We start from the raw sequence: 22536 nt of genomic DNA, 5'->3' as shown, positions 1-22536 counted from the left end.
CAACATAGGGAGACTCTGTCTCAAAAAAAAAAAGTTAAAAATTAGCCAGATGTGGTGGCACTTGCCTATAGGCCTAGCTACTTGGGAGGCTGAGGCAGGGGGATCCTTTGAGCCCAGGAGGTCAAGGCTGCAGTGAGCCATGATCATGCCACCACACTCTAGCCTGGCAACAGACTGAGACCCTGTCTCAGAAACAAAACAAAACAAAATATTTCTGTGGGGAGATAAATTCAAGCAGGCTGTAGAGCAACCATTGCTAAAAAGATATGCATAACTAAAAAGGAGCCAAGTGCTGATAGTCAAGACAATGGGGAAAAGGCCTTGAAAACATTTCAGAGATCTCTGAGGCAGCCCCTTCCATCACAGGCCCTGAGATCTAGGAGAACTGAGTGGTTTCAGGGCCCAGGCCAGGGGCACCACTTCCCTGTGCTGTTTCCCACATCCCAGACACTCCAGCTCCAGCCATAGGGTTCAGGCACAGCTCGGGCCACTTCTCTGGAGGGTGCAAGCTATAAGCTTTGGCAGCTTCCATGTGATGTTAAGCCTGCAGGAACACAGAGTGCAAGAGTGAAGGAGGCTTGGCATCCTCCACCTAGATTTCAGATAATGTATGAGAAAGTCTGGGTGCCCCAGAAGAAAATGGCTCCAAGGGCAGAGCCCTCAAGAGAACCTCTACTAAGGCAGCGAGGAGGGGAAATGCAGAGCTGAAGGCTCCACACAGAGTCCCCACCGAGGCACTGCCTAGTGGAGCTGTGGGAAGAAGGCCACCATCCTCGACACCAGAATGGTAGAGCCACCATCAGCTTGCAATCTCAGCATAAAAAAACTGCAGGGTGTAGCTGCCTAAAGCCTTGGGAGCCCACCACTTGCACCACTGTGCTCTGGATATGAAATACAAAGTCAAAGGAGACGATTTCGGAGCTTTATGATTTAATAACTACCCTGTTGGGTTTCAGACTTGCTTGGGGCCTGTAGTCCCTTTCTTATGGCCAATTTCTCCCTTTTCAAATGGGAACGTTTGCCCAATGCTGATACCCGCATTGTATCTTGGAAGGAAATAAATTGTTTTGATTTTACAGGATTATAGGTGGAAGGAATTCATCTCTAGATGAGACTTGGGACTTAGGACTTTTGAGTTAATGCTGGAATGAGTTAAGACTTTGGGGACTATTGAGAAGGGATGATTATATTTTGACATGTGAGAAGGACATGATATTTGGAGGCCAGGGGTGGAATGATATAGTTTGGATGTCCCCTCCAAATCTCATGTTGAACTGTAATCCTCAGTGTTGGAGGTAGGGCCAGGTGGGAGGTGTTTGGATCATAGGGGAGGATCCCTCATGGTTTGGTGCTGTCCTCACAACAGTGGGTGAGTTCTCACGAGATCTTGTTGTTGTAAAGTGTGGCACCTTCTCATCCCTTGCTCCTGCTTTCGCCATGTAACATGCCTGCTCCTGCTTTGCCTTCTGCCACGAGTAAAAGCTCCCTGAGGCTTCCCTAGAAGCAAGCCAAGCAGAGCCAGCATGCCATGTGTATACAGCCTGCAGAACCGTGAGCCAATTAAACCTCTTTTCTTTATAAATTACCCAGACTCAGGTATTTCTTTATAGCAATGCAAAAATAGCCTAATCCAACTAATAGTAAGAGCAAACACTTAAGTATCACTAATTCTGTGCTAGGCACTAGTCTAAGCACTTTGTACATAATGACTCATTGACTCAATCTTCATAATAAGCGTGTGAAGGAGGTCCTATTTGTATCCCCATTTTATAGATAAGGAAATGGAAGCACGGAGAACTAGTAAGTTGCAGAAGTGGAATTCAAAATGGGTCATCTGACTCCAGATTCAGAGCATGAGCACCCAAGGGAGGAACTAGGATTAGTACTGATTCATAACCCATGAATCAGTCAGCAATAATTTATTGAGCAATCGATTACAACAGAATTGTGAGGCATTTTTATCATTCAGCAGTTCTGAAAAAGAAAGATCTTATTGTCTGCTTCCTCTATTAATTTGTTTTCTAATTAGGTAAGGAGATACTTTACTAGAAAGATTATTGTATGGGGGAAGGAGAAGGTATTATAATAGGTAAAAGGGAAGATTGCAACAGAGAAAATGCTCTGATTCAAGCATCTCCCTCTACTAATCATTTAAAAATGACTAAAGGGATCCTGATTCCCCAGTGTTTGAAATTGGTGGCCACCAGCAAAGACTCTAACAGACACTGCTACTTGCTTACTGCTGATACCCAGGATGGGTGGAGAAAAGGAGTGGGTAAGAAACAGAAAGATCTGTCCCAGACAACAGTAAATTCTGGAACTGCTTTAAAACTAGTTATGTGGGGAATGGAAATGGAGGGAGGCCCTAAAAGTCACTTAAGAATATCAAGGTAGCCGGGTGTGGTAGTGCTCACGCCTGTAATCCCAACACTTTGGGAGGCTGAGGCGGGAGGATCACTTGAGCCCAGGAGTTCAAGACCAGCCTGGACAAAATAGCAAGACCTCATCTCTACAAAAAAAAATTATCGGGGTGTGGGTGGTGAACACTTGTAATCCTAGCTACTAGGGAGGCTGAGGCAGGAGGATCACTTGAACCCAGGAGTGGGAGGTGGTAGTGAACTATGAGTGCTCTACTGCACTCCAGCCTGGGCAACAGAGCCAGACCTTGTCTCTTAAAAAAAAAATAAAATAAAAAAAAGAATATCAAGGGGCAACCTTAAAAGGGTCAGGGTAAGGAGTAACTCTTCATGGTTTAATAATCACAGTCTGCCAACTCAGGAGGAAACCGCTGTACTTCAAAACACAACATGCTGAGACTTGGCCCAGTCCACAAAGCCATTCTCTGCTGAAGTTTCACACACACATACAAAACATCAGCAGCGTTTCAGATAAAGAAATCAGAAACTGTGCTCCCATGCAGCCCTGGAGCCCTGCTCTTGGGAAGAGGTAAGGACGCAGGCCATACTGGGGTCACTCTGTATTTCTTGCAAGACAGGAGGCGGTCAAGACTTACCTGTAGGTGTATGGCCCCACTTCTTCCACCCGAGGGGTCTCCCCTCTGAGGATCTCCTCTGGATTGGTGACATTGAAGAAATAGAACTGAGTATACACAGGCAGAGGGGGCTTCTCCCAGGAGTCAAAGGCCTCGGTACCATTCCTTAACACAATTTTCTAGGAAGAAAACCAAAAGATTTACAAAAATGTAAGGTAGTAGTTGGCTTTAAACCCAAGAAGCAGAGGAAGGGATGCCCCCTATTCTGACCTCCTAGATCACTATTGTAATCATTTCACAGGCATTCAATGGCAGTCTCCTGAGAATAGGGCCATATCTTACACCAACAGAGCCCACAGTTCAAATAAGTCAGAGAAGGCCTTCAATAAATATTTGTAAAGGGGCCGGGCCCAGTGACCCAGCACTTTGGGAGGCCAAGGCGGGCGGATCACTTGAGGTCAGGAGTTCGCGCTTGGTCAACACAGGGAAACCCCGTCTCTACTAAAAATACAAAAATCAGCCAGGTGTGGTGGCACGTGCCTGTAATCCTGGCTACTCAAGAGGCTGAGGGAGGTGGAGGTTACAGTGAGCCAAGATCGTGCCACTGCACTCCAGCCTGGGTGACATAGCAAGACACTGTCTCAAAATTAATTAATTAATTAATTGATAATTGTAAAAGAAGGGTACTAAAGACAGCACATGGGCAGAAACATGAAGCACAGTGTTACCAAAACCTAGGCCACAGACTGAGTGCCTAAAGGGCCTGCTGGCTTTGTTATTTTTGAAGATTCCATGGATGGTGTATCTTCTGTAGAAGTTAAGCAATTCTGAAAAGCACTCCCAGTTTGCCCAGATGAGAGAAGAACAAGGGGAAGGGCCCAAGAAGGCCAGTTTTGGTCCTTCCATTTCAAGTCGAACCACACGCATCCCTACTACCTCCACCACCAGGCGCTTTAAATGTATTTTCTTATTGGATCCCCAAAAACCCTAAAATGGAATTGCCTATCCCCGCTTCAAAAACCAGGAGGCCTAGCCTCACTGAGGTTAGCTGACAACAGAGACTGCACTCTGCACACAATCCCTCCTGCACATTCCACCCCTGTTCTGCATTATAGGACGAATAATGCCCCCCATACTCTCAATTCCTAAGCTGAAGTCCTAACCCCCAATACCTCACAATGTGCCTGTATTTTGAGTCAGGGTCTTTAAAGAGCTGATGAAGGTTAAATGAGGTCATGAGGGTAGGCCCTGATCTAATAGGACTGATGTCCTAACTGGAGGAGGAAACTGGGACACAGAGAAGCACAGAGGGAAGGCCATGTGAAAACACGCGGAACTGACGGTCCTCCACAAGCCAAGGAGACAGGCTTCAGAAGAAAGCAACCCTGCCAACACCTTGATCTCAGACTTCTAGCATCCAGAACTATGAGACAAATTTCTGTTGCTTAAGCTACCCAGCCTGTTGTATTTGTTCGGGAAGCCCTAGCAAATTAATACACCACGGCTCCCCTAGAGTGAAGTCTTCTTCCTGCCTCACTGACTTCAGGTTAGGCCAAGTGACTAGATTTGGCCAACAGGATGTGGGTAGAATGACAGTGCATCAATTTGGAGCTAAGGCCTTAAGATGCACAGCAAGTTTCTATCTGCCATCTCGGAGCTGCCACCCTCGGAAAAGAGAAGAGCAGGCCACAGGTAGCTGTTGATCCTTCAGCCTAGGTTCTAAAATGGAGATGTGTAGACTAGTCCTAAAGCTAACCAGAAACCTGGGGTCCAGCCTCGTTCCACTGAGCCAGCTGAGCCCGAACTGCAACCAGCCTGCACACCCACATATTATTGTTACAAGCAACGAGACTGAGGAGTTACTTGTTACTCACCATGGCAGCAGAGGCCTGATAAATACAGTGCCTGAGGTTAACAGAAACCTGACACCTGGTATTCCCAACAGTCCTCTATCTGTTAATGGAGAAAAGCCTTGTATTTTTACAGTAAAAACGACTGAAATACAAAAATAATATAAAAGCACAGATTGCAAATAAACCAAAATGTGAACTTTGAGTGTTGAGAATTTGTATCAGTTATAATTCATGTCTGGATTAGGAGTCTTCCATCCATTGTTGCTTTTGTTTGGATTTTTACAACAGAAATAAATTACTTCTGTAAGCAGAAAAAAAAAAGTTCCCTTACCGTTTTTTTTAAGTGAAAATCTAAGAAACTCAGATTCTATAGGATGTTATGGACAGACCCTAAGGCAGGGAGAAGGAGAGCACACAAAGAGAACCCACTTCATCTTGGCTTTCCTCTGCTCTTGCAAAACAAAGGCGAGCCTGATGCTGCCTCAGCTGCGGTCCACTCTGCTGCAAAGGCCCAGAAGCAGCCGCCCCGCCCCCACTCTCGGCTCTACCGCACTTCCCTTCCTGTGACTGTCAGGACAGTTGAGTGAGCACTCTGTATTCCTGCCTAATTTTTCCTGACAAGCATCATCGTGTGTGAAGTTTCCAGTGAGAAAGGACTTGAGATCTCATTTATTTGTTCATGTGAAGAAAATCACCTCAGAATTAGGAACCCTGAAAGAATCAGCAAACAGAAATGAACAGATGGCTAACCTCCCGGTTTTATCTTGCTGGGCTGGTGTCCAGCTTCTAGGCAACCATAAATCTAAAGACAAGTAAAAATGTTTCCAGAAAGAGGGGGTTACCAGAAGGAAGGGTAAACCCGGTTGTTCTGACATGTGTAAACAGTGTGACTTGAACTTGTTCCTCCAACCTTCAGGATAGAAATAAACATTTGGTACATTTGACTTCTTAATGAAACAAAGCAAACGAAATACTAACAAGAACAATAAAAACAGTCCTTGACAGCATGCCAGAGTCACAACCAACCCAGCCTGTGTTACAGCAGGGCTTCTCCTCTGTCTGCCTCCACCCCTACAGCCCTTCTCTGCCTGGCCACCGCTTAGCTGAGTCACCGGCACTCAGACAGATCCTCATAGCCCCTTTTACTCCATTCACATCTTGCCCTCAAGAGTGGTGGCTTTTCCTGCTCCTTTCATGTGTCTCTTTTCCTCCACCTTACAAGCTGGATGTTTGTCAGGAAACTGTCAATCCCAGAGTAGATCACGTGTTGGAGAGTGAGTGAGAGTGTGTGTGTGTGTGTGTGTGTGTGTGTGTGTGTGTGTGCGCGCGCACGTGAGCGCATGCTCACGCGAATGCACTAAGTAGGAAGAGAGATGGGGAATGAGAGGACAGAGAGAAGTTGTAAATACAGCTGCCAACATTTCTAAAACAGTTGTGTCTTTATTTTTATTTTCTCACTTTCGGCTCAGAGAATGAGAGTTACCATTCAGTTACCATTACTACCACGCCAGCTGCAATTTACTATGAGTCTGCTAAAGTCAGGTGCTATGCTAGGGGCTTACAATGTACATTATCTCTGAGTTTTACGATGACACTACAAAATAAAAATCCCCATTTTGCAAACAAAGAAATGGTGGCACTGGTTGTCCCAAGTCACAAAGCCAGTAAGTGAAATAAAATCTGACCAAGTCCAGGTCTGAGGATTTGCTCACCCATGCAGCAGCTGCCACCCTATGGCACCCTGAGGGTACAGTTAGCAGATTTAGCAAATAAAACCTGGGATACTCAGTTAAATTTGAATTTCACATAAACAACAAAAAATTTTATAATATGATTATGCCCCAAATATTGCATGGGCTACGTCAAAAATGCTTTTATTCATAGGAGATGCATGCTGAAGGATTTAGGAACAAAGTGTGTGATAGCTATAACTTACATTCAAATAATTCAAGAAAAAGTGCATCAGAGAGATAAAGTAAATATGGCAGGATGTTAACAACTGATACATCGGACTGAATCGAAATATCACACAAGACAGACTCATACTAAAACGTTATTTGTTGTTTATCTGAAATTCAAATTTAACTGGGTGTCCTGTATTTTATTTTAGTTGGCAACTCTAGCCCCAGAGGGACAGTGAAACTATGGAGCAGCCATAAATTGGACCCTGAACTCTCAGGGTTTCCTGGAGTGTCACCCCCGCCATCTGGAGGAAAGGAAACTAGGGCAGCTGTGTGAGGTCACGGTCAGCTCCTGGTCAGGAGCCCACAGGTGAGGAACCGGGAAAAGGAGAGTTTAACTCCAGAGTTTCCAGGTGGCCGTGCAGCCCCAGTATGCTAATGTGTCCAAAGAAAGCACCTCAACCTCCTGCCACAAGATGGTCCAGAGAGGGCTCTGTTTTGACTTAAACTTTTAATCTCTGCCCCTTCTATTTCTGATCCTCAGGGCATTCAAGTGTGCACTCCCGGGGCTTGCTCGGCAAAGGAAGGCCTGAGAAACTAACAAATAGGAACCTCAGCCTCAAGACCATGGACTGTCTGGCACAGGAAGTCATTCATTCTGCCAGATACAACGAGCTAGTGTCCCCCTCAAAAGTGCCCTTTGCCAGTCTGAACAGAAAGCCATGGCTTGGGAACAACTGATCCTCCTCACTGAGGGTTCTGCTGTGGTGGTGACAGCCACCAGACAAACCTTGTAATCAGCTGAGTCTTCTTAGTTACACTAAATGAAAAAGCAGCATAAGGCCTTAAATCAGTTTTACAGTGTGACCCTGGATATTAACAGTGGCACTGTGGAGTCACAATATAACTGTTGCTTATTAATTTTAACCAAGATGAACATAAAGAATTTTTCCATGCACAATACTGTGGCACTACCACTAAAACAAAAATACTGGAAAATAATCAAGTTATGTGGTGAATTCGCAGTGTCAACAGCTTAAATTAATAATTCGGACTGAAAAACATACTTTTCAGTTAATCAGCCAATAGGTACCTACTGAGAGCTTTCTATGTGCCCGGACTATGCCCTGCAAACAGGCATAGGCCCTATCTGTAAGAAGAAATTTAGCTAAGGACACAAAACCAACATGCATGTAACAGGGAGTGAAAAACGTGTAAGACCCAGTAATTCAGCCTAACAAACAGCTTATGCCTGAAACAATTTAGATCCTTCCAGTGGCATGGATCTGTGATAAAATTCCCCCATCCAAACATCTCACAGGCTGCTCCAAGACAACATGACCAAAATGGACTCAGGATTTTCTCCCCTAGTTGATCACTAAGTCCTGCTTGTTTCACCTCCTCCTCTTCCCCATTTCTACCCCAAGGCACATTTCATCCTTGGCTTGGACTGTGACAATACTGCATGTAGGCTCCTAACTGGTCTCCCTCTCTCTAGCCTTTGTCCTTTTAAACACTTCATCCACCTCAGCCGTCAGAGAAGCCAGTCAAAAGTGCCTAATGGAACAGATACTCCAGCCCTGCTCAAAGGATAAAGTCCACAGTCCTTGACCTGTTGTGATCTGATGCAACTGCGTCACCTGTCGCTGTCATTTCCTGGTAGGCACTTTATGCACCAGCAACACGCAACCATCTACTGTTACCTAGCACCCACCATACAAGTTCTCAGCCAGGGCCCTGGCCTGAGTCACTCACTGCCCTTCACCCAGAAGTCTCTGCAGGGCCCTTATCACCTGGTTCACTTCTACTCGGGCTTCAGGGCTCAACTCAGAAGTGCCATCTCTCAGAAGGCCCCTCTGGGCTGTGTGTTTTCTCTCTGCTTTCATGAAACTTCACAAGCTTTATAAGGAAAATGTGTTTATTAGTCTTTAGTATCAGACTGGGTCTGATACTAAGGACTGTATCTTTTTCATGGATCCCCAGCACATAGCAAGGTTACTTTCTTCATTATCCAAATTTTCTGTGACAAATATGATGGAATGGGTAGGGAGTGGATGGAATAGCATTTACTTGGCACAGAAGGGACACAATAAATAATTAATGAAGAAACAAATGATACTGTAGCGTATAGCATAATGCTGTGCCAGGCATTCATCTTCTGCTGTTTACCTAGTTCTTCTTCGTAAAGTCTTCAGTGTGGCAAAATGCCACATATTCTAAATAATATGTGAGAAAGGTGATCTGAATAAATAAAGTCTGAATTTCAGTACTGCAGAATCAAGAAGAGATAGTAACTTTCTTAGCTGCAAATATTATTTTTCAAGGAGACATTTTGGCCTCCTTTCATAAATGGTTAAGACTAGTTTGGAATTCGCAGGGTCTATTTTTATGCATAATTAATATGCCAAAGGCACACAAACATTAGTTCTAAGTCTGTTAGATCTATCTTTAGCAATTTTGGTTTTAATAAATTTTTTATAATATCCTTTTTCATAGCAAGTATAGCATAGGATTTTCACAATCTTAAAATTGATGAAACTCTTTCATTCTTTCCACAAATATTAACTTAGCAATTGCTTTGTGCCAGCCACCGTTCTAGGTATTGGAGATATAACAGTAGACAAGATTTCCTACTTTCTTATTTTATTGGTGAATTCTAAAAACTCCTTGAGATAACACAGAACAAACTAGACTTGTAAGCAATAAAATATCACATTTATCGAAGGGAAAAAGACCTAGATCTCATGATAAATTATCAATCTACAGAAATTTCTATATTCATATTAGAAGAGATGTTTAAAGTAGCAGATAACATTACTACAAATGTGTAGAAAAGTCATGTGTTGCCTCCAATTTCTATTCACAAATGAGGCTACTGATTTTTGCTACTTTATTTTGTATTTATTCAGTTATTTATTTATTTTTTGAAAGGGAGTCTCACTGTCGCCCAGGCTGAAGTGCAGTGGCATGATCTTGGCTTACCACAACCTCCGCCTCCCGGGTTCAAGCTATTCTGCTGCCTCAGCCTCTTGAGTAGCTGGGATTATAGGCATGCACTACCACACCCAGCTAATTTTGTATTTTTAGTAGAGAAAGGGCTTCACTATGTTAGTCAGGCTGATCTCAAACTCCTGATCTCAGGTGATCTGCCCACCTCGGCCTCCCAAAGTGTTGGGATTACAGGTGTGAGCCACCGTGCCCAGCCTGTTGTTACTTTAAATCAGGTAAATGCTATTCCATCCACTCCCTACCCATTCCATCGTATTTGTCACAGAAAATTTGGATAATGAAGAAAGTAAAACGAAGAAAATTTAAATCCCCTGCAATCCACATCATAGCTATTAACATGGGTTTACTTCCCTCTGATCTAGTCATACATATGTGTATTTTAAACAAAATTGAGATCATATGTATTGTATCATTTTTTCACTCATCTTTTATGATGATCCTTGTTATTAAACAGTTTTTGAAACTGCTATTTTAATGTTGGTATATTAATCCACTATATTAGTATATTTTATAAAATATACTAAATCAGTTTATTTAATCATTCTTTTACTACAGGAAATTTGTGTTGTTTTCATGCTGAAGTAAATGTTCTTGAATATATTCATCCAAATTAGTGAATAATTTTTTTTTTTTTTTTTTTGAGACAGAGTCTCGGTCTTGTCACCCAGGCTGGAGTGCAGGAGTGCAATCTTGGCTCGCTGCAACTTGTGACTGTCATGCCTCAGTCACTGGAGTAGCTGGGATTCCAGGTGCACACCACCACACCCAGCTACTTTTTGTATTTTTAGTAGAGATGGGGTTTCACCATGTTGGCCAGGCTGGACTCTAACTCCTGGCCTCAAGTGATCCACCTACCTCGGCCTCCCAAAGTGCTGGGATTACAGGTGTGAGGCACCACACCCCGCCCAAATCAGTGAATAATTTCTTAGAATAGACTCCTAGATTGGGATTATTGGGTCTAGGGACAACAAGTTTTCATGAACTCATGAGCCTTTAAATATCAACAAATTGCTCCGGAAAGCAGTGTATGAGCAACCATTTCAGCATATCCATCCCAATATCGGTGTTTAAGGTTTTCAGAACTCTTTGCTTCTTTAATAGTGGCAAAATAGCATCTTCTTGTTTGAACTTGCATTTCTTGAATTACTGGAGAAGAGTAATAGTTTTTACCATGTATGAAGTGAGACTGTTTTAAAACAAAAGTAAAAGAATCTTTCCCAGCATAAGCTTCCATTTGGGTACACAGAAGGCTGGTCAGAGGCAGAACTGAGAACGGCCTCTCTGCGCTGTGTGTAGTGAACACAGAGTCGCTGGCCAGGCTGACACCTGACCTGCAGATGAAGGAACAGATGCAGGCTGGATTAACTTGACTGCTGAACACTGACATGACTTAATACAGCCACAACCCAAGTCAGCCTGACAGCAATCTTTTGGGAAGGCAACACCATGAGTGGTTAAACCAGCTGTCCTGATGTAAGTCACTTCCAAGTGATAAAAATAAGCACTCAGGGAATCCATTAGGCTTTCACAGGAATCAGTAAGACTTTTAAGGAAAGTTTCGGGACTCAAGAGCACTACTGGTTGTTCTTTAAGGTCAGTAAAGTGCTACTTAATAATTAAACGCAACTTAAGCATCCATGTTGCCATCTGCACAGTCTAAATTCATCCAGAGATAATGCAGACCAACTTGGAGAACTTGGCCTAATTGTGTATGGATGGTATTGGCCTAATTGCATACTGGACTCCAGATTAATAAAACTCATCAAATGGCAAAACACAAATTGCTTTGCTTTCTTTTTTAAAATTGCTCCCTGAAATGAAGCAAACCCAACTCAGAATCTTACAGTAATTTAAATAATTTTCACTGTTTACATAAAAGAAATAAACTGCCATTAACATTCTACTCTTATTCCCTCACCTTATTTTAACTCAGTAAAAATGTATTGGCATTCATTTATTTATGTCACTGTTGCTTAACTCATTTTGATTTTGCAACTGTCATAGTTTTAACTAATGAGCGCTGATAGTTCAGATTCAAATGCTAGTTCATGGGTGGACTGTTACTTTGTTTATAAATTACAAAAAGGACAATATGGTAGAATGGGAATCCCCAAAAAACCTCCTGCTACAAAATACCCACTAATTTATTTTTGAAAGTTTCTAGGTGATTACAAATGTACAGCCAAGTTTGAAAACTGACGACCTAAAGGGAAAAAAGCAGCTACCAGATAGAAACTTAAACATAGAACCAGAGGGAAATTGGGAGCGGAGGGTGGAGGGTGGGGGAATATATATACATATATGGGGAGTGGGGAGGGTAGAGAGAAAGAGGATTTTCAGATGTGAATAAATACGAAATAAGGTCATGGAAACAAGGCCCACATATTCTGTGTGTAACTTACACAGCCAGTCTCATTATTTTGCAACCTGTTTGGTTGTGATTACGTCTCTCAAATTTGAAATAAGTAGTATTTTCATTACCTACCTATTTCTTTTTTTTTTTTTTTTTTTTTTTTCTTTAAGTTCTAGGGTGTATGTGCACAACGTGAAAGTTTGTTACATTATATATACATGTGCCATGTTGGTGTGCTGCACCCATTAACTCGTCATTTATATTAGGTATATCTCCTAATGCTATCCCTCCCCGCTCCCCCCTCCCCACAATAGGACCCGGTGTGTCATGCTCCCCTTCCCGTGTCCAGGTGATCTCATTGTTCAATTCCCACCTATGAGTGAGAACATGCGGTATTTGGTTTTCTGTTCTTGCGATAGTTTGCTGAGAATGATGGTTTCTAGCTGCATCCATGTCCCTACAAAGGACATGAACTCATCCTTTTTTACGGCTGCATAGTATTCCATTTACCTACCTATTTCTATGTCTCCTCTTCCATTACCGTTGATTATCAGAAGTACAGTGTTAAAAGAAAATATCCTTAAAATGGGAACTGTGGGGGCTGGGAGGACTGGTGAGATGTTAGTCAAAGGATACAAAATTTCAGTTTGATATAAACAAATTCAAGAGATCTAACATACATCATGGTGATTACAGTGACTATGTTGGGCCAGGCACAGTGGCTCATGCCTGTAATCCCAGGACTTTAGGAGGCAAAGGCGGGAGGATTGCTTAAGCTCAGGAATTTGAGACAAGCCTGGGCAACACAGCAAGACCCCATCCCTACAAAAAAAAATTAAAAATTAGCCTGGCATGGTGGTGCATACCTGTAGTTCCAGCAACTTTAGAGGTTAAAGCAGGGGGATGGCCTGAACCCAGGAGGTCAAGGCTGCAATGACCCATGGTAGCAGTACTGTACTCCAGCCTGGGTGATAGAGAGAGGCCCTATCTCAAAACAAAAACAAACAAACAAACAAAAAACCCCCAAAATACTGTATACTTGAAAAATGCTGAGATTAGATTTTAAGTGTTCTTACCACAAAACAAAGATAAGCAATTGAGATAATGCGTATGTTAAACAGCTTGATTTAGCCATTTCACTATGTATATCTATCTATATCTCTCTCAAAACATCATGTTGCATGCCCTAAATGCGTATAACTTTGACTTGTCAATTAAAAAATGAATTAAAAAAACTGGGACTTGCAATGGGTGATTACATTAGTGTAACAATGGCACTCTGCCTCATGCTCTCTCTGGAAAGTGTGTAAAATCCAGATGCTGAAGGGGCCAGATGGCTAGGGCAAATGAGTGACACAGGCTGTGGGTTTGCACATTTGTTTGCATGTCAAACCCCAGCAGCAATATTCATTTCTACAAAGAAACATGCCCTCTCCCATTTCTGTTAAACCCATGATCCTCTCAAGCTATCTTCCATTTTCCTTCTTTTGGTAAGGAGTGTCAGATATAGAGAAATATTTCTCTAACAAACACAACAGCACATGCACAACAACAGACACCTTCACTGGGCCCTGGGAGCCAATAAGGGCGCAAAGGACGGTGGGTACTGTGGTCTAAATGTTTATGTCCCCTCAAAACTCCTTTGTTGATATCCTTACCCCCAAAGTGGTGAGATTAGGAGGTGATTAGGTTATCAGCATAGAACCCTCTGGAATGGGATTAGTTCTCATAAAAGGTACCCCAGAGAGCGCATTCGCCATGTGAGGTTAGAGTGAGAAGTCCATAATCTATGAGGCATTGGGCCCTCACCACACCCCAAATCTGCCAGGGCCTTGATCTTGGACTTCCCAGCCTCCAGAACTATAAGAAATAAATTTCTGTTGTTTATAAGCCACCCAGTCTATGCTATGTTGTGACAGCAGCCTGAATGGACTAAGACAGTGGGAAACAAGGAAGGCAGGTCTCTTCTAAGGGTCAGCCTCTTTTCTGCCCAGATGGCTACCATGCAGAACTTGGTATGACGAGTACCAAAGAACATCCACATGTTTTAAGAGAAGTTGGAAATCTGGACCAATGGGTGAAGTTTCCAGATTTTAAAGGTATAAATCATTCATGGGACAAACATGTGACCACTGGCCTACAAAGTGAGGCAAAATGTGAGACTAAACAACAAAATGCAAACAAATCATTTCCAAAGCAATTATTTTCTCTATTCATCCAAGTAATACTTACTGACCATCTATTGTGAATAAGGCATTGCATCTGGCAGTAAGAAAAGACACAAAACCAAATACGACAGGACCTCTACCTTCAAAGAGAGCTTTCACACTAGATTAAAATACCAAACTACGTCATAGGGGTTGAAAATCCCTGCAGGGCTGAGGCTAGAAGGGAATTATGGGGTAATTCAATTATGGAGATATGAATGCTCTTGTCTACTTTGATCAGCACTCGGGGAAAGACAGGAGATTGTGAAACTGGAATTACTGATGGCCCAAACTCTTGTTTTTAACACTGGACTCACAGAAAGCCAAAATGACACAGTAAATGAAAGACACACCAAGCAAAATCCTGGTTGTTTGAAAATGTTAACAATATAGCTTCCAAACTGGCCTTACAGGAATATAAAACAGGGATATTATGTATTTTTAAAAATATTCTAAAAATCAAAATAATTAATTAAATGAAAACTAGATCAACAGTTCTCAAAGTGGGATCTCAGGACCCCTGGGGAGCCCCAAGACCTTCTAAGGAGGGGCCCACAAGGTCAAAACTATTTTAATACTAAGGTATCATTTGCCTTTTTAATTCTATTATTTCTCTGAGTGTAGAGTGGAGCTTTCCGGAGGCTACCGTGGTATGTAATGATGTCATACTGGAATATGTGCTTGTGTATTCTTCTGTTTTAAACATTTCTCAAAAATACGTATCAGTTTCAAATTTTAATATTGTACATATCAATAGGTATAACCCATAGAAATGTAAGTTCTTTGGGGTCCTCAATACTTTTTAAGAGTAGGAGGGGCCCAGGAGTTTAAATTGGATTATAAAATCTGTAAGGGTAGAGACTGTATCTTGTTTAGTGTTATATCCATAGGTCTTGGAACACTGCCTTGCAAATGGTACACACTCAGTAAATACTTGTCAAATAAAAGAATGACTGCCAAAGCATGTACCTAAAGGTGCTTTTAGATACAGAAAGCAAACACCTAAAGTGGTCTTTACTTCCCTTGGTTGTTTTTTCTAGTCACCAGCTTGGATTAAAAATGGTCCGTTCCTTAGTGTATAGTGTATAGACAGTGTGTATCTTGATGATATGGCCAGGAATGTCTAGTCACTTGGCCAATGTCCTATGTTTTCATTAATGAGCTTATAACTCCACCTCCTGATTCTTCCTGGGAAACAAGCAAACGTCTGGCAGAACAGATGGCCCCTTTGCTGTGGCCTGGCAGAATGAAATCTTGGATTTTATTTAACAATAAAACAAAGTAGTTTCCACAGGTGGGAACTTTCCCCTCCTCACCAAATAGTATTTCCTTTAATGTAAACTTGCAGATTAATAGTAATTATTAGTAGTAATATCCTCAATTAGAATTAGCATCTTAAGGAATGAAGACATGGTCTTAAAATAATCACTATACAAATATAAACAACTTTTAAAAAAATGCATATTCCCAAAATTGCAGATTACCATCCCACAGCAACCTGCCTCCAGTAATGGATTTTATGATAAGGACTTTAACCTGGGTTCTGTTCCTAAAGAGTCTGATTCAGCAGGTCTGGGGGGGGGTCTGGTATTGTCTAAATCTTTGTAAGTGATTTAGATGCATCTCCTAGAGTCTAGGGGCTATGATGACAAGTGTTAGCCTACTGTATTGTCTTAATCATTAATAAGGAATGCACTCATAGTCAACATGAATTAGTAAGACACTGAAAGAAACTTAATATGATTTTGATATCACAAGATCGTGTTTCTAAAAGCCCGGAAAGAATTTGGATAATTTTGCTTAGGAGTTAGAGAATCTTGCAAGGAAATTAATGACACTGCCTCTGTTTACAGTGCTATAGTTTCTTCCTGTGCTGAGCCAATCACATAGCTCCGTTATAAACTTGGAAAAGAGAATCTAGGAGATGAAGGACGTGTATGAGAGGTCAGCAGCTGGAAAGTCACACTGAGGCGGGGCTGAGCAAGCCCGGATGAGTACAGAGCCAGGCTGAGTAAACAGAGGAGGCCTGTTGGAGAAAGCAGAGGAAAAAGTGGGAGACAGAGTGTGCCTGGTTCCTGCTGACTTTCCACTTTCGATTGTCCTCTCAGGAGGCCTTACTGTGCCATGGTTCTTGCCCTTTGATTTCTATGAGCTTCCCCTTCCAGATTTACAAAAAGAAAAAAAGAATCCCATCTTGCCTGAGCTAGTTTGAGTAGGCCTCAACTCCTTAAGAGAGCCAAGAAGCGGGATACATTTGGTCTGTAAGGACAATGTGGCATGAGAGGTGAGGGATGGCCATAGAATTTATTGTCCAAAGCAGAAATCTTTTGGAGGAAAGGAGGTGTTAGTGATTACACCAGAACAACAGGTACACAGAAACCAGGTGGGACTAGTCCAGGCAAATGGGATGTATGGTCATCCTTGGGATGGGAAAAGTGGGCTCAGGATCAGGAGACCAGCTGGCACAGCTAGCTCTACCCCTCCCTCTCCATTTGACTTTAGATAAGTCACTTCTGTTCCAAGGCCTCAATTTCCTTGATCCTAAGATAACAGATTTGAGATATCTTTACTGGTTTTTTCTGATCAAGAAAAATCTCAGACTAAGATAAGTCTTCTTTGAATAGAGGCAACTCAGGAGATGAGGTAGATATGCAAGAAGGAGTCCTTTAAAATTATATAAAGCTGAATGCCTTTACATACACATCAATAAAGATGTTTTACTGATTTGACTTTAAAAAACAAGATCCTGGCAGGGCGCGGTGGCTCACGCCTGTAATCCCAGTACTTTGGGAGGCCGAGGCGGGTGGATTACGAGGTCAGGAGATCAAGACCATCTTGCCGAACACTGTGAAACACCGTCTCTACTAAAAATACAAAGGAAAATTAGCCAGGCATGGTGGCGGGCGCCTGTAGTCCCAGCTACTCAGGAGGCTGAGGCAGGAGAATGGCGTGAACCTGGGGGGCGGAGCTTGTAGTGAGCCGAGATCATGACACTTCACTCACTCCAGCCTGGGCAACAGAGCAAGATTCTGTCTCAGAAAAAAAAAAAAAAAAAAATCCCATATAGTCACTAATCAAAGCAATCTCTGGTTATCAGTGATTACATTTTACTTCTTTTTTTCTTTTTCTTTTTGAGACAGAGTCTCGCTCTGTCACCCAGGCTGGAGTTCAGTGGTGCCATCTTGGCTCACTGCAACCTCCGCCTCCCGGGTTCAAGCGATTCTCCTGCCTCAGTCTCCCGGGTAGCTGGGACCACAGGTGCCAGCCACCATGCCCAGCTAATTTTTGTATTTTTAGTAGAGACAGGATTTCACCATATTGGCCAGACTGGTCTCAAACTCCTGAACTTGTGATCCACCCACCTTGGCCTCCCAAAGTGTTAGGATTACAGGCATGAGCCAGCGTGCCTGGCCTATATTTTACTTCTTGAGGCTTCAGTAGAACAGCTCCAAAGTTGCTATGGCTCCCAAAAGAAACCAGCTGGTGCTGACTTGCCCAGAGCCTCAGGTCCAGACGAAGGGGAAGTGTATTTGTCCTGTTCATTGCATCTCTGAGACCTAATGCTACAGTCCTGCCTTGACCTGTGAAGAGGAAGTCAAAGGTGTAAACTAGACTCCCACTGGTTCCCTTGACAGCCCATCCCTTGTTGACCAGCCCTGACTGTGGCCACTTCTGCATCCCTATTACTGGCGAGACAGTCAAACTGCCAGTATGTCTGCAGAGATTAGGAGCGCACACTTAATATTCTGAACCGCACAGCTGCTCTTAAAGGTCACAGGATCTCAGAAGTTTGGAGCTAGGAGGAACCATAGCTTGTATAATAAGTTTCAATTCACAGATGACAAATAATAGCTAAAGACATAACAAATGTTAATGTTCAGGCATTGCGTGACGCTTTTGCTGGGTGCTTTATAGCAATCATATTTCATTCTTGTGACAACTCTATGAGGTAGGTATTCTTATCCTTATTATTCCTATTTTCAAAATGAGGATCCTGAGGTTTTGAGGGATTAAATAACTTGCCACTCTGCTTGTTCAGCTTAGTCCAAGAAATCCTTAGGGACAGAAAAAAAATGTTTCACTCAGTTCTGCTGATTCTCAGGACACTCTTCTTTCTATTAAAATGATCACAGGTGAGTCAAGAGGTATTCAATATGTATCTCAGGCACTGTGCCAGGTGTCAAGGCAGTTCACTGGGATACCCAATGAAATGTAACATAAACTCCTGCCTTTCCAGGCCTAAGGGAGGAAAAGGAACTGCTGGGTCTCTGCAAAGCTCTCTCTTCATGAAGGCCCAAATGCTTATAAGGAAATGCCATATTAATGCTCATAATATCCCCTAGGAAGAGGGTGTGGGAAAAAGAGAAGAGAAGTACTATTATGCCTCTCTTGCAAATGAGAAAATTGAAGCAGAAACAATTACAGGCCTTGCCCAATACAAGGCAGTCACCACTGAGGCCAAGAATGAAACAAAATTGTCTTGGCTCCTTCTACTATATTCACTGGCCATAATTAAAAGTCTCTGTTATCTCTGGTCACTGCAGGGTTCAAGGACAATTATCATTTGAGACAACTTTTTGGATAGGAATTATCTTACTAAGTTTCTCACACCTACTCATTTGAATTTCATCCCTTTTCCCTCTCCCCTTTTTGATGCAGACAAGTCAGGGCACAGACAATCTTCAAATGAAAAACAAAGAATTGGAAATACCAGAGTAAATTATATTACAACTATATTAGAATCAAGTTATGAATGAATTCTCCCATAGTAATACTAGCAGCAATAAAGATGACTGCCATATATTGATCACCTATTCTGTGCCTGATACTATGCTAAGTGCTTTATACTTGGTCCTACAATAATACACATGCAGAGAAAAATACAGGTTTTGTGGGTCCCTTCTTAAGAAAAAGAAAATTTGGGATACAGGGCTTTGGAAGGGCCTGTGCAAGTGAGGGTCCCAAAGCTTAACTTTGCAAGTTTCATGGTAAATGCATTACTGTGCCCAAGTTAGCTAACAGCTCATATCCCCACTTTTACAAGCAATGAAATTGAGAACCAGGTAAGTTAAGTAACTTGACTTAAGTCATAAAGCTTATAATGGCAAAAATAGGATTTGAACATATGGAATCTGACTCCAAATCTCATGTATTTTCTTTGTGTGGCTTCTAATAAAAATAAAATTGCTATCATTTATTAAGCACTAACTATATCCCAGAAGGATCACACCTTAAGGTTATCAGAGTTATGAGACAAAGCGGATGTGATCATTAGTCCTTATTATCCCTATTTACAGATGGGGAAAACATGAATCAAGTAAGATTAAACAGCCCATGGTCACCCAGCTGGTACATGGTGGAAGCTAGGTTTCATGCCCAGGAGTGTAAGATCCTCATTCTTTCCCACTATCCCATGCTACCTACCACCCTACAGGTAATCCAGGAAAAAGCAAAACAGTGATGTGTGACTTACCTCTAATGACAACAGTATTTCCACATCTGTCCACTGAAACTAGCCCTGTCCTTTATTTTCATACAATACACTGTGCAGTCCTCCTTAGCTGGGATTGAGCAGCTCTGAAAGTCCACTTCCCTGTACTATTACTTATCAGAACAGAGTCCATTCCTCATGGAGAAAACCACTTGGAAATACCAACACAAACTCAGGCCCCAGTCAAGTTGCCTTACAGCCACCCCCCGCCCAGAAAAATGGAGACACACAGAGACTCTAAGGGCTGGCTATATGGGAACCACGGGGAAAATCACTCATCCTATAGGGCTCCTTGAAACAGCCTTTCAAAGCCATATAAGAAATCTCACATATTGACTATAATTGGATTGCTTAACTCTAGTCACCCAAAGCAAGAGTTTACATCCTCAGGCACAGCTTACCTACCATGGATTTGGACATGGACAGGAGTGGAGAAAGGATTTCGTTTCTTTTTTCCTTGCACATGAGTACTCAGAGGAAACTGACCCTTGAGATGCTTGGACAGTGGGCCTTGTCTTCCCTTGGCAATGTGAACTTTAAAAATTTCATTATGCTTTGCCATGGTGCTTTTTGAAAAATTGCCTTTAACTGCCAGATTTCAGGTAGTCACTTAATCACTTTTGGAAACTCAGTTAAAGGAATACATCCATTGCCACCTGGAATAAAACAGCTTTACTAACTGGAGAATGCAGGGATTCAAAGTAGACTAGGCCTGGCCACAGCAAGTGCAGACCAGTGGGAGAAATGAAGCGTGCAGTTACGGATGCCAACAAGAAAGGCTGCTGCTCCAGTGATTTTTTTCTTTCTTAAGGAAAAAATGATCCCAGTAACTCTCTCTTGTTCCTCTTTTGACACAGCTTGGTGGACGTGGGGGAAAGGACAGACGAAATGACTAGTGAAATCAAGAGATGAAGTATTCTTAAAGGACTGGCTCTCCAGCCCAATCATCTAGAGGAACAGACAAGTTCAGATTCTTGTAGGGAATCTAAATGCATCTGTGCCTGAAAATTATGGCCGTTTGAGAAGACAAGAATTCATGGTGAGACAAAGCAACACAGGCTGTTGGTACAAGACACAAAGCCACTAAGTCAGCGTTCAGCAAAGACTGATGGATGAAATGTCACACAGCCTAAAGGACTGGCCCAGCTACCAATTGCCCCTGCCCAACCCAAGAAAGCAAAAACACAATAGACCGCACACCCACGTCTCATCCCCAGGCGCACACCACTTCAAAGGCCACAGCAAGCAGACAACATAACCTGCCTCTTCTGCGGTGTCTTTCATTTAGTTCTGTTTCTTCAAGAAGTGGGAGGGAAACAAGTTTGGGCTCACCTGAGATTGGGGTGTAGACGGAAGGAGTGCGGAGAGATGCAAACGACAGAACACAACCGAAGGCCTTTTTAAAAGTCAGGATTTATAGCCTTACTTATTACTGTAAAGGGAACAGAGTAGGCTCCATCCTTCCCCATCCTTCCCTAACCCTCGCCTACCAAACCCTGGAAGACAAGGACGCAAGAAGACCTCTAGTGCAGAGGCTCTGCCCGAGTGCGGGTCTTCCCCCTACAAGGTGCAGCAGCAGGGGTGGCGGGCGCGGGGGGGGGCTGGAAGACTCCATCACACACAAACACACACAGCCCGCCTCGCCTCACCTTCTCGATACTCTGGTCCACAGCCTTCTGGAAGACCCGGGCCACCAGCAGCGTGACGCTGGTCACCAGCAGGAGCAGGGACAACGTCCCCGCAGTGTAGAAGCAGCATCGGCCCATTCTGTGAGCCGCTCACGGGCCGGGCCGGGCCGCACCCGCCCGGGATCCCACTGCAAGGAGGGAGGAGCCGCCGCAGAGGCGTTGGAAGACCCGGGACCCTTCCGCGCCGCGCCCTCCCGGCGCCCGGTTCGTGCGCGCAGCCTGGCGAGCGCGGCCCCGGGTGCACTGGGCGGATGGGGCCACCGAGGGACGGGCCCGGCCTCGGTTTCAGTTTCCTTCGGCCTGGAGCCGCGGCGCCCGCCTAGCGCAGCTCGCAGGGAGCGCGCAGGAACGTGACGTTCGCGGGCCGGGCTCGCCGCAACCCCGGGAGGCGACAGCCGGAGACTGCGCGGGGAGGCGGGCGGGGGCGGAGGCCGCAGTCATGTGCCCTGCGGCGGCGGCAGTGATTCGGCCCGCGCCCTCCCCGGCCGGTCCCCCGCGGCCCTGAGTGGCTGCGGCGCCTGAGCCAGGCCCGGCCGGGCGGCTCCCAGCACCCTGCACCGCAGGCCCAGCGCTCGCTCCACCGAAATCGCCGACGCCGGTTCACACACTCATTTACTCATTCCGCAGATAGGTCTGAGGGCCTCCCATGGGCCACGCGCGGGGGAATCAAGGTGGTTGGGACATTCCCCTGCTCTAGAGGCGCTCGCGAGTTAGCGGGGACGCTGTTACCGCAATTAGAGCACAATGTAACAAGTGCTTCTACTAGGTGCCTGCTGAGATCATGCCAGCAAGCACGTTCTGCCTGGATGACCTAAGGCCCTCACATTGAACTGGGGCCTGGGGGATGCATAAAAGTTTGTCACGTAAGGGGCATGTGCAAGAAAGGAAGATGTGCAAAAAAGGGAGGAGAAGGCATTTCACGGAGAAGGAAAGATAAGCAAAGGCATTGGGGGTGAAAGAGCAAAACCTGTAGGAAGCAAGAAGGAAATTCCTTTTGACTGTAGGCTCAGGTGTTCAGGGTGTGGAGTCGGAGGTGTTGAGG

The 22536-nt window shown here is 43.8% G+C and overlaps 1 protein-coding gene across 1 annotated transcript in view; it reads right to left on the bottom strand.

The window, feature by feature from the left end:
• The window catches only part of SCARB2 (scavenger receptor class B member 2), a 56486-nt gene extending 34585 nt beyond the window's left edge, over positions 1-21901 (bottom strand). Inside the window, exons 1-2 of the mRNA XM_023222512.2 lie at positions 21456-21901; positions 3014-3171 (exon numbers count right to left, since the gene is read on the bottom strand). Coding sequence (XP_023078280.1) covers positions 3014-3171; positions 21456-21572 — 275 coding nt within the window. The 5' untranslated portion in view covers positions 21573-21901. The remainder of the gene's footprint in view (positions 1-3013; positions 3172-21455) is intronic.
• Between the last annotated feature and the right edge of the window lie 635 nt (positions 21902-22536).

The sequence above is a fragment of the Piliocolobus tephrosceles genome, chromosome 3 (genome assembly GCF_002776525.5).
Source record: "Piliocolobus tephrosceles isolate RC106 chromosome 3, ASM277652v3, whole genome shotgun sequence".
Lineage (NCBI taxonomy): Eukaryota > Metazoa > Chordata > Mammalia > Primates > Cercopithecidae > Piliocolobus > Piliocolobus tephrosceles.
This window is presented reverse-complemented; position numbering and strand designations above follow the sequence as displayed.